Raw genomic sequence first — 11,669 nt, 5'->3', positions numbered from 1 at the left:
TGACCTGCACTGGAACTGGTATGGCCAAGAGGACTATGGAAGTGACTGTCCCATGGCACGTGGCACTGGTGAGACTGCATCTCGAATGCCCCTCTGCTCTCTGTGCCCACCCTGCGCCACAGTGGTCATCCAGGTCCTTGTCCCCTTCAGCAGACACACATGATGGTGGAGCACAGTGCGCAGGACGTCCCTGTGGCTCTGGGCAGCCTCTTCAAGGAGACATCCAAAGAGACCTCTGGCATGTTCCTCGACTGGGAAGGCAAGTGTTTGTCCAGGTGGCACCAGCTGAGCCCCCATGTCACCTGCTCCCACCCAGGGACATAGGCAGCATTCCCCATTCCCAACCCCAGCATGCAGCACCCTGCACCCCAACTCTGCCTGCAGTGGCTGCTCTCTGCTTTGTGTCCCTGACTGCCTGGGCCCAGGTGAGGCAGCCGTGTTGGACGGATTCTGGCCCTTCCAGCCCTGGGCAGCCCATTTCTTGGAGACAGAGTCAGATCCCAATTCCCAGTAGCTGTGGTTGGGAGCAGAGGATGCTGATGCACACAAATGCGGAGTGGAACATGCCTGGGAAGGGGCTGCTCTCCACGGGCATGCTCTGAGCGACAGATCCTGTTGTGCTCTGAGTTGGCAGCATTGCTGTTCTCAGACATGGGTTTATTGAGGATGTAGCAGAGGTCGGGCAGCAGCAGAGGGGCCACTGCCAGGATCCAGGCACGAGGCCAGGCCAGCACCTCACCAGGCCACAACGTTCCCTTCCCAGTCCAGGAAGGTCCCGCTGTCCTTCTCGGAGAGCTTGGAGAGCACCTTCAGCATCCCTCCTACGCTGGCATCCACCGTCAGCGGGGGCTGCAGGGCAGAGGCAGAAACACAGGCGTGTGGCCCAAGGGCTGCCCAGGCTGTGGCCTGGAGCCTGGCTGCAGGAAGGCAGCGGCTGGGCCGAGGGGGAAGCAGAGCCCTGGGAGGAGGCTGAGAGCTGGGAAGGCGGGCGGTGGGGCTGCCAGGAGCCAGGGCTGGCGCTGCGCAGGGGTCCCAGGGCAGGGAGAGCTGCCATGGTGCTGACGGAGCAGCCCCCTGAGGGGGTCTTGGGGCAGGGCTCTGGGAGACAGCGGCCTCCCATGGGAAACCAGCACGGGCTGTGGATGGGGACAGCGTGGGAAGCTCCTACCATGTCTCCAACTGAGTTCCCCATGTCTGTTTGCACCCATCCGGGATGGAAAGCAATGCAGAGGATGCCGTGTTCTCGGTACCCCATGGACTGGCACCTGGTGAGCATGTTCAGAGCAGCCTGGGGGAGACAGCACAGGGATCAGATGAGGATCAAGGGATTGTGCAGTCAATTGGCAAGGTGATTGACAAGAGCACAGTTACAGTGATAAGAGTTACAGAGCTTGTGAGAGGTGGCACCAGGGGGCTCATACAGTCTTTTTCAGAGTAAAAATTGTTTGGCTAAAGTCCAAGATGTCACAAACCTTGCTGCAGCGATAAGAGAGACACTGTTCAGATTCCCATAAAAGCATTTCTTTGATTGAACCAGCAGTGCTGGAAATGTTGACCATGGCTGCCTTGCTGCTGCTCATCCCTGAGCCCTGGCTCCCCTGGGCTGCCTTCTTCAGCAGGGGCAAGAACGCCTGTAGGGAGGGGAAGGTGAAACATGCACAGAGGAGACTCATTGGAAGGGCACATCTCCCTTCATAGCAGGTCTCATCAGAATCACAGAATTAGGAGACAGTTGTGATCGATAGATATCACTGGAGGTCATTTGTTGCAACCTCCCCGACTCAAGCTGAGCCACCAAGAGCCCAGTGCCAGGACTGTGTTCAGGTGACTATGGAGGATTTCCAAGGACGGACACTCAACAACAGCTGCAGTCAGTCCCTGCCAGCACTCAGCCACCCATCACTGAGCCCTGTCCCACCATCTCCTTCCATCCTCCATTGGAGGACAGGGACGTTCCTGGAGCTGTGGGTGCGCACATTACCTGGCCCAGCAGCAGAGGTGCAATGGTGTTGGTGGTGTACACCTCAGACATGTCCTTCAGTGTCTCGGTGTCAAGTGAGTTCACCTTCAGAACAGCAGCGTTGTTGATGAGGAGGTTCAGCCCCGAGCCCTTGAGGCGCTCCCCGACACTGGCTGCGGCCGCCTTGATGCTGGCGGGATCGGTGACTTCTGCAGAGGCGAGGTGGGGAGGTGAGTGCCCGCTGCCCTCGGTGTCTGCCAGCAGCACAGTGCTGGGACAGAGCCCTGCACCAGGGATGTGGGAGGACGCGGTGCCGGCAGAGCAGGGAGCCCAGGGAGGCAGCCTTGAGGTGCAGCTGTGTCACCTACCGAGCGGGACAACGACCAGGTTGGGGTGCTTGGCGGCCAATTTCTGCAGCTCCTGCAGTAAAAGACGGCTGCTGTGAGCCTCGTGTCACACTCTTGTCAGCATGGCTGACACTTTGTTCCGAACCCTGGGGCACACGGTGCCAAACAATGGCAGAAGCTCCTTGCCCAACCCCAGGAGCCCTGGGCACTGCGCACAGCTCATCCCATTGCCATTCCTCCCCAGCTCTCATGCGCCCAGGGCCGAGGGCTGCAGCTCCCTCATCCATCTCATAATCCTTCACACATCCCCACTCCTGCAGCAGCCCTGCTGTCCCCCACCTCAGCTGCATCCCAGCCCAGCCTCACCTGTGCTCGCTGTCCCTTGGGGTCCCGACAAGTTGCAAAGACCCACTCAGGTGGGTTTGGCAATGCCAGCAGGTGCTGCACAAACCCCAGGCCGATTCCCCGGTTGGCCCCAGTCACCAGAACGGAGCGGACACGCAGCTCTCCCATGTTGCTTCTCCTGCTTCTGCTCCAGCTTGCATTGTTTGTTCAGTGCCCGAATGCTTCTTATAGCAAGCTGAGCAGACAGCCCACCCCCTAAGGGCTTGCACAAACCCTTGTCTCTGTTTGCAGTCTCTCAAATTCTTTGAACTGTCCGGGACACAGCTCCTGACTGAGAGCTAACATTGCAAAGGGCAAAAATCAGTTCGATTTTTGAAGGCAAATTCTGCTTTAAGTTGTGTTGAAGCTGAGTGCGTGCTCCTTCAGGTCAAGGCCTTTTCCCATTGCCACATAATTATGAAGGAATTGTTGTAGCCATAAGGAATGTGCAGGGACACAAACTGGACCTAATAAGGAGAAGGGTTCATGTGAACTCAGCCTGGTCTTATACTCCTGAGTGAGGTTATATGTGAGTGAGATAGCTTGTTCCATCAAGTCTATCTCATAGAGCAGCTCAATAATGGGAAACTGAGGCCAAATTAAGAAGCCAGAACCCCAAATGTGTCAAGACACAGAGTGAAGAAAGCAGCCATGGAGACCATGACATGAGACGTTTCTCCCTGCGGCACTGCTTGATGGTGCAGTGAGAAAGCCAAGGTGCCACTTTCTGCAGACAATTTAGCAGGGTGTGTTGTGATAGGACAACGGGGAAATGGTTTCAAACAAAAAGAGGGGAGGTTTAGACTGGGCTGTGAAGCACTGGCACAGGCTGCCCAGAGAGATGATGGCTGCCATGTCCCTGCAACATCCAAGGTCAGGCTGGACGAGGTCCTGATGGAGCTAAGGTTGTCCCTGATTGTCACGGGACAGTTGGACAGGATGACATTTAAGTGTTCCTTCCAAGTCAAATGTTTCTAGGGCTCTGTTCTATTTCCACTGAACTCTGTCTGATCTAATTTCTCTGGTTAGATCTCTTATTTACTCTCTCTATATATTTATACTCTCTTTCATGTGTCTATGTCTGTTGCAACTCTGTGGTCTCACAGCTGCGACAGAGACTGCTGTGCTCAAAGACAGAGTCGGCAGCTTTGCTGTTGTGAGATATGGGTTTATTGAGGATGTAGCAGAGGTCGGGCAGCAGCAGAGGGGCCACTGCCAGGATCCAGGCACGAGGTCAGGCCAGCACCCATCTGTTTGCACCCATCCGGGTTGAAGAGCAACACAGAGGATGCCGTGTTCTCGGTACCCCATGGACTGGCACCTGGTGAGCATGTTCTGAGCAGCCTGGGGGAGAAACATGGACAGAGGAGGCTCACTGGGAGGGCACCTTTCCCTCCATAGCAGGTCTCATCAGAACTACAGAATCAGGGGACAGTTGTGATCGATAGATATCACTGGAGATCATCTGGTGCAACCTCCCCTACTCAAGCTGAGCCACCCAGAGTCCATTGCCAAGACTGTGTCCAGGTGACTATGGAGGATTTCCAAGGAGGGACACTCAACAACAGCTGTGGTCAATCCCTGCAAGCACTCAGCCACCCATCACTGAGCCCTGTCCCACCATCTCCTTCCCTCCTCCATAGAGGATCTCAGTGTCTCAGGACAAGGATGTTTCTGGAGCTGTGGGTGAGCACATCACCTGGCTCAGCAGTAGATGTGCAGTGGTGTTGGTGGTGTACAATTATGACACGTCCTTCAGTGTCTCACTGTCAAGTGAATTTATCTTTGCAATTCCAGCGTTGTTGAGGAGGAAGTTCAGCCCCGATTCCCCAGTTGGCCCCAGACACCAGAACAGAGCTAACACTCAGCTTTCCCTTATTGATTCTCCTGCCTCTGCTCCAGCTCACGTTGTTTGTTCGGTTCCCAAATGCTTCCTGTCTCATAGTGAGCTTTCTGCTCACCCCTTCAGGGCTTGCACAAACTTGTTTCTGTTTGCAATCTCTCAAATTCTCCAAACTGCCTGGGACACAGCTTTTGGCTGAGGACCACCTTTTCTAAAAGGCATAAATCAGTTTACTGTTTTTATAGCAAATCAGTTATCTGGTGATGCCTGACCCCCTAAATCGATTGCCAGCAGCAGCCCTGGCCTGGAGAAGCTGTGCTGTGTGAGGAGAGTGGAAGCAGCAAGTGGGAAGGACACACGATGCCCCGTGGCTCTGCAGGACTTCCACTGAGCTGCTCCACCAGCATCACAAGCCAGAAGGGCTTTGCGCATCGTAGCCATGCATAGAGCAGTCTGAGGTGGTCTCAGTCCCCTTCCCTGTGTGTCTCAGTCAGACTGTTGCTCAGATGGCCACAAACTGGTGTTTCTGCTCTCCTTTCTTCCAAGCAAATGCCCCATCATTGATTGTCCCATTGAAGCTTTATGGAGCAAATCTCACACGGCCTGCTTGTTGAATGATGTGGCCCTGCTTTCACTCTCAGCCTTCTCACCTTCCTCACCTTATTGTGCCTCCTTGCATTTCACAATTGTTCATTGCACAAGAGCATCCCATTTCATTCACTTATGAAGACATTCTTACCAAGATGACACTTTCACTCTTTCCTTTCTGCTGTCTGTTGCTTTTATTTCATGACACGTCCTCCTCGTGGCCCCACACAACTTTCTGCACCATCATGCTATGGTCTGTTCCTGCTGTGCTAGCCAACTGAGGCCATGCTTTCAGCTCCGTGGTGCAGCATCGCTCTGTGCTCATCACCACTTTGAACCCCTGAGTCTTCCAGCTGTCTCTCCCCACGAGTTCTGTCTGAGGCTGATCTCTCCCTGGGTGCTGTTCATTCCCTCTGCCTCAGCACACCTCCCAAACTGCAGGACTGCCTTTCTAGCCCCCAGTAGTTCTTTTCCTTGACCTTTTTCTCTGTTTTCACTATCTGGCCACAGACCACCATCTGTCACAGCTGATATATGCCATTTGTAGAAGACAACGACCCTCCTTGCTGGGCTGGCTATGGAGCCTTGTCACAAGTGCTGCCCTCCCCAAATTTCTGCCTAATTTCTGCCTAATCATGCTGCAAGGATTCAGGACATGACTTCACCTTCCACACTATCAAGGCTAAAAGCTGGGTTTTGTTCACACCCATCTAGATGTTTGCACAAAGGGCAATTACAAAGGCACTACACCTATCTTGGGAAATACGATGTTGTTTGTTAGGCTGAAAAACAGGGGCATGGCACAGTTGTATTTACTATGTTTAATCCACCGTGTAAGCAGCAGTAAAAGTGCTGCCTTTTATCAAGATTCATGACTTTACAATGTGTTCAAGGCTAACCAGGTTCATGTCTTCACCTGCTAATCGTTTACTAAAGAATAAAAGGACAACAATGAATGAACAGCTTTCCAAGGGCAGCTGGGGATTACTCCTGCCACTGCCTGAATGGTGAAGCTGGGCAAGTCCTATCAGCCCTCTGTGACTCATTTCCCTGTTTGGCTGAAAAGTACAACTGACACCACATTGTGAAGGGTTTGTGCAGGGATCCAGAGCGAGACTAAGGACGTGCCTCTTTCTGAACCTCACGGTGGATTTTCTGGTTGAGACCTGAATTCCTGAGCCAAGAGCTTCTTGTAAGCAAAGCATTTCTGAAGGTCTCGAAATATCTCATTGGAAAAAGCAGACACGGAGGTTTCGATGGAGCCACACTGGATGCTGATGGGAGCTGACCACAAGGCCAAGCAAGGTCCAAAATGCAGAATCACAGAATCACAGAATCGTAGGGGTTGGAAGGGACCTCCAGAGATCATCGAGTCCAACCCCCCTGCCAAAGCAGGATCCCTACACCAGGAAAAGCAGAAAGCACTTTCACTCCCTTGCACTCAAGCAAGGCTGAGGAACTGGAGGTGGAGCAGCATCAGGTAACTCTTTTGGCTTCTATGGGAAGGAGCACAGAGGAGCCAGTCTGCTTTCAATGCTGCTGAATTTTAGTATCGCAGAGGGACACAACCACCTTCTGATGGATTGAAGCTTGAGTAGATGGCTGGGAGAAGGGAAGTGCTTGGGCTCCTGGAACACAGCATGGAAGATGTGGTTGTGTACTCAACACAGACCTTAGGACGCAGAATCACAGGAAATCCTTAGTTGGAAGGAATTCATGTTTAATTAGCTGGCAACATTGGAACACTTTGTGGTAGATCTGCAAGGCTCCTCCGTGCAGGGAGGCCCATGGAAAGACACAAGGTAAAACTCTTGCTTGGACATTGGGAGATCTGGGACAAGGGAAAAGGCAGCCCTGCTGTCTTTAATGAATAAAATCCCAAGGAGATGTGCTGTCACATCAGTAAAGTAAAAATATAACATAATGATGGTGCAGATGTTGTAACTGCTAAGCCATGCTCACTGCCATTTCAAATCAGAAAAAGTCTGTAGGCTCAGAAGCTCCTGATACAACTCCCATTGCTTTATTTGCAGCAATCATCTCTTTAATTGCTTTGCAAGCCTTCCCACACCTTGAGCATGCCAGGAGCTGTAATCATACCTGCTACCACACGTGCACATGCACAACACTGACCTCACAGAGGGTAAAAGTTACAGATAAAAGCACAGCACTTGAAAATGTACTCATATTTCTACACTCAAGCACCCCAAAGTTTGGTAATAGAACAATTATGCTTTACCAAGCCTCAGAAAATTACCAAGACTTTTCCTCCTCTCCTCTCCTCTCCTCTCCTCTCCTCTCCTCTCCTCTCCTCTCCTCTCCTCTCCTCTCCTCTCCTCTCCTCTCCTCTCCTCTCCTCTCCTCTCCTCTCCTCTCCTCTCCTCTCCTCTCCTCTCCTCTCCTCTCCTCTCCTCTCCTCTCCTCTCCTCTCCTCCTTCCCCCTCTTTCTTCCTCCCTCCCTTCCCCTCTTCCTTCCCCTCTTCCTTCCCCTTCCTTCCTCCCTCCCTTCCCCTCTTCCTTCCCCTCTTTCTTCCTCCCTCCCTTCCCCTCTTCCTTCCCCTCTTCCTTCCCCTTCCTTCCTCCCTCCCTTCCCCTCTTCCTTCCCCTCTTCCTTCCTCCCTCCCTTCCCCTCTTCCTTCCCCTCTTCCTTCCCCTTCCTTCCTCCCTCCCTTCCCCTCTTCCTTCCCCTCTTCCTTCCTCCCTCCCTTCCCCTCTTCCTTCCCCTCTTTCTTCCCCCCTTCCTCCCTTCCCCTCTTTCCTCTTGTTCCTTTCTCCCTTTTCTTCCTTTATTCTTCCTCTCCTTCCTTTTCTCATTTTTCCTTTCTCCTTGCAATCTCCCGTAATGCTCCCACCATTCAGCTAACAGAATTCCCATTCCAAAGCCCAGAACGGAGCAGGCGCCGCACACCCTGCAGAGCACCCAGCAAGAGCTGCTTGGGGTGACGCTTTTCTCAGGGCTCTTTTTACTGCTCACGATCGATCTGCTGCTCTATTTACTTGTGCCGGCGGTGTTTTACTTCAGTGTATGTAAAAAAAAGGAACACAAACCAGCACCACAACGACACCCGCAGCGCGCGCAGGGCCCAAGCGTTGCGTTGGGCCCCAGGAGGGAGGTGCCAGGCTGGGCCGTCCCCAGGCAGCGGGCAGGAGGGGGGCATGGCGGCTCTGCAGGCCCGCCGCGTGCTGCTCACCGGCTCCAACCGCGGCATCGGGCTGGAGTTGGTCAGGCAGCTGCTTGGGGGTCCTCACCCACCCACCCACGTCTTTGCGACCTGTCGGGACCCAGAGGGAGAGCGGGGGAAGGTCAGCGTGCGGGTGGGGGACGTGGGCCGCGGGCACGGAGCTGCGGGGCGGCGGAGGTGGGGATGAGGGCATGGGGCTGCTGAGCTGTGCTGAGGGCAGGTTGGAGGCCGCTGGTGTCTGAATACGGCCACTGTACCACCCGCTGAAACGTGGAGCAGACACGTTGTTTTGGGGAGGAACCACCTTAACGCCGTCGCTCCTCATCGCCCTTTGGGTGTTGGGGTGAGAGGCGGCTGGGCAGCAGGGGGAGGGATGCACGCTGGCCATCGCGACACAGAGAAGTGTTTGCCAGCACTGCCTGTGCCCAGGGGTGACGTGGGGACACGCGGCCTGATGGTGATGGCCAGGGTCAATGTTTACCCTGTGCCACGGTGGAGGGTTGTGTTGGTGGTAATGGCCTTAAATTGCACCAGAAGAGGTTCGGGTTGGGTACTGGGAACAGTTTCTTCCCCTGTCGCATTCTCTGTGGGCGTCTTTGTGAGAGGTTGTCATCAATCTGGGCACACTGAATGCGCTCTTGTTGTCTACGACCCGCTAGAGGTAAGGGAGGGTCAGAGCAGAGGGACCCATTTCTGCAGGGCAGGTGAGATGTAGCACCCAGAGCATCCAGGACTTGCGACTGTGCTGTTTGCATCCAGATAAGTCTTCCCCAACCTTCAGAATGGACGACCGCGGGCACCCTGGCATTGCTCTTGGCATCACAGCCACCTCCTGCTGATTGTTTCTGTGTTTCTTTTCACAGGAGCTGAGAGATCTAGCATCTAAACACCCAAACCTGGTGCTGGTGAAGCTGGGTAGGTGTGCCCTGGCTGTTGGCTGATACCTTTGTGCCACCAACCACGCTGGTCCCATTTCTCCTCCCATCTCTGGCCACAGGCTCTGCGTTTGGCTCCACATCCCAACATCTGCCTTCAAATGCTGCTACCACCCAAAGCCCAATTCCTCCATCCCTGCCTCATCCCACACCTCCCACAGCCTCAGCATCCCTCTCCCTGTGGCCACAGGACGGGGAGCTTCTGGATACCAACTATGGGCTGTCACTCTGGGGACTGTTCCCCCCCCCCAAACCTCCCAAGGGAATATTGCACCAGCACCCTGGGGTTGTCTGCAGGGCACCCCGCGCGTTGCAGAGATTTTGGGTGCCTTGGTGCTCTGGGCTGGTTGCACAGTACCCTCTGGTGCCCACAAGGGGAAGAGACAGCGCAGTTTGAGATGTCCGGCTGCTCTCGAGAGCTTAACCCATACCTTCCCCCCAAGCCCCTCGGGTGGACTCCACCCCCAGGGATTGCGAAGGTGTTCAGCGTTCAGAAACAAATCTAAGCACCCTTCTGCGCTGGGGGAAATGGGACCGAAGGCCATTCTCTGCCACTTGCAGATGTTGCAAATCCCTCAGCCATTGTCAACGCGGCAAAGATCGTGGAGGAGAAGCTGAACGGCGCAGGGCTGAACCTGCTGATAAACAATGCTGGCATCTTTACCCCGGTGTCACTGGAGACGGTGGACTCTGAAGAGATGATACGGGCATACAAGACCAATGCGGTGGGACCGCTGCTGATGGCCCAGGTAACTCTGCCTTCTGTTCCTTTTGGCTTCAGCCGTGGGCCTCTCTGGTCACTGTGAAGGTCCCATAAGGCTTTCTGAGGCTGTGGGAAGGAGAGGATGGTGCCAGCTGGTGCTCACACCCTCTCTCTGGGCCAGCCTGGGGCATGGGCACCCACCAGGCTGCTCGTCCCCAGGCGTTCCTGCCCCTCTTGAAGAAAGCTGCCCAGGACAGCAAGGAAAAAAGACTGAGTTGCAACAAGGCAGCCATCATCAACATCTCCACCCTCCTGGGGTCCATCGAGAGAACTCCTGAGTCCTACTTCAAGCCGGTCATCTCCTACCGCTGCAGCAAGGTAAGGAGGTGGGGGCTCAGGGGCTGGCTGGGAGTCAGAGCTGGCTCTTGCAAGGCCTGCTCTTGGGGCAGCAGCTGAGCTTATGAGATGGAGGAATGTAAATGTGTTGGTCACCATCATGGGCACCTCCATGCCCGTTCCCTGCCCACCTAGGGGATGCTTGCACTGTTCACCATCTCCTGAAGATCTGGCGTTGGTTTTTCTCCCTCACCATGAGGCACAGATGGGGTTGGAGCTTGGTGCATGGCACACTCTAATGCTTTCTTCCTCCCCCAGGCTGCCCTCAACATGCTCACCAGGTGCCAGGCTCTGACCTACAGCGAGGCTGGGATCCTGTGCGTGGCACTTCACCCCGGCTGGGTGAAAACTGACATGGGCACCCAGGAGGTGGGTGCAGGCTGAGCTTCTGCAGGACATGGGCCTCTATGCATGGTGCACCTGGGAAGTGGCATTGGTACACATCCTGTGCCAGAGCCTCCATCTGAGACTGGAGGAGGCTGGTTCAGGGGGACAAGGCTTTGGGCTGTTCCAGAGATGTGCTGTGATGAGACCTCCATCTTGTAGGACTCATCCTGTAAGGGGTTGTTCACACTACAGGATCCCTGTTTTGGGGGAGGGAGTGGGGTCCCTATAACCATGGGGCATTGATGAACCTGCACACAGCATCCCACTTGCAGCAGGAACTTCTATATGGCTCAGCTCTGTGTGCCTGGTTCCTGGAGCTGCCCCCAAACCTACAGCTGGCTTCTTAGCCCAATCCACCTCCATCCAAACCATGCAGATACCCAAATGTTCTTCCATCCCAACTCCTGTGGCTTTCCCCAGCCTGGGGGCAGGAAGCTTTGCTGGGATGAGTGTGAGCTGGGATGGGTGCTGGTGGGTCTCAGCCCTGCTCCTTGCTGATGCCCTTTGCAGGCTGACCTGACGGTGGACACGAGTGTGCGGGGGCTGCTGTCAGTGCTGCCCATCCTCTCTGAGAAGCACAACGGGATGCTGCTCAACTGGGAAGGCAAAGCAATTCCATGGTGAGCCCTTTGAGGAACCACACAGTGCCAGGTGTACCCTGAGTCCCCAGGGTGCTCATCACGGTGTGGCATGCGAGTAACCTACCCAGGACTCTGCCACTGACTGTGCAGGGCAGGCTGTGATCCCTGCATCTGAATGGCTAATAAACACAATGGTCAATGAATGCTTTTCCCAGTGCTCTCGCTGAGATTGCTCCTGCCCTGGCCCAAAGCTGCTCTCTGTATAAAATAACCTGCCATTAGAGCAGGTTCTGTCTGAGCAGAAGGCTCATCCACTGGGTGACTCAGCAGCCCTGCTCAGTGTGCCTCTCTCTCCCATTCTTC

General features: G+C 54.7%; 2 protein-coding genes across 3 annotated transcripts; one reads left to right on the top strand and one right to left on the bottom strand.

Annotated features, from left to right (window-relative positions):
- Positions 1-636: 636 nt before the first annotated feature.
- On the bottom strand, positions 637-2,869 carry LOC149916111 (uncharacterized). The gene is made up of 6 exons (XM_090149800.1): positions 2,674-2,869; positions 2,329-2,380; positions 1,982-2,169; positions 1,473-1,631; positions 1,169-1,288; positions 637-849 (listed from the first exon to the last, which is right to left on the bottom strand). Exons 1-6 carry the CDS (start codon positions 2,818-2,820, stop codon positions 736-738), a joined length of 780 nt encoding a protein of 259 aa, XP_090005926.1. The 5' UTR covers positions 2,821-2,869; the 3' UTR covers positions 637-735.
- Positions 2,870-8,224: 5,355 nt separating this feature from the next.
- Positions 8,225-11,509, top strand: LOC116243822 (uncharacterized). 2 transcript variants are annotated; one of them, XM_031615261.2, is made up of 6 exons: positions 8,225-8,425; positions 9,168-9,219; positions 9,801-9,988; positions 10,162-10,320; positions 10,597-10,707; positions 11,236-11,509. In XM_031615261.2, exons 1-6 carry the CDS (start codon positions 8,279-8,281, stop codon positions 11,347-11,349), a joined length of 771 nt encoding a protein of 256 aa, XP_031471121.2. In that variant the 5' UTR covers positions 8,225-8,278; the 3' UTR covers positions 11,350-11,509. The 2 variants fall into 2 exon arrangements, with proteins under 2 accessions (XP_031471121.2, XP_090005922.1); XM_090149796.1 differs by lacking the exon at positions 8,225-8,425 and adding an exon at positions 8,554-8,965.
- Positions 11,510-11,669: the final 160 nt, after the last annotated feature.

The sequence above is a fragment of the Phasianus colchicus genome, chromosome 13 (genome assembly GCF_987193195.1).
Source record: "Phasianus colchicus chromosome 13, bPhaCol1.hap1.1, whole genome shotgun sequence".
NCBI lineage: Eukaryota > Metazoa > Chordata > Aves > Galliformes > Phasianidae > Phasianus > Phasianus colchicus.
This window is presented reverse-complemented; position numbering and strand designations above follow the sequence as displayed.

Coding starts and splice junctions, on each gene's coding strand:
- LOC149916111 (XM_090149800.1), bottom strand. CDS start 2,820: ATGGGAGAGCTGCGTGTCCGCTCCGTTCTGGTGACTGGGGCCAACCGG. Junction 2,170..2,328: donor CCTGGTCGTTGTCCCGCTCG/GTAGGTGACACA, acceptor TCGCCTCTGCAG/AAGTCACCGATCCCGCCAGC. Junction 850..1,168: donor GGAACTCAGTTGGAGACATG/GTAGGAGCTTCC, acceptor TCTGCCCTGCAG/CCCCCGCTGACGGTGGATGC.
- LOC116243822 (XM_090149796.1), top strand. CDS start 8,678: ATGCACGCTGGCCATCGCGACACAGAGAAGTGTTTGCCAGCACTGCCT. Junction 10,321..10,596: donor TCTCCTACCGCTGCAGCAAG/GTAAGGAGGTGG, acceptor TTCCTCCCCCAG/GCTGCCCTCAACATGCTCAC. Junction 10,708..11,235: donor CTGACATGGGCACCCAGGAG/GTGGGTGCAGGC, acceptor TGCCCTTTGCAG/GCTGACCTGACGGTGGACAC.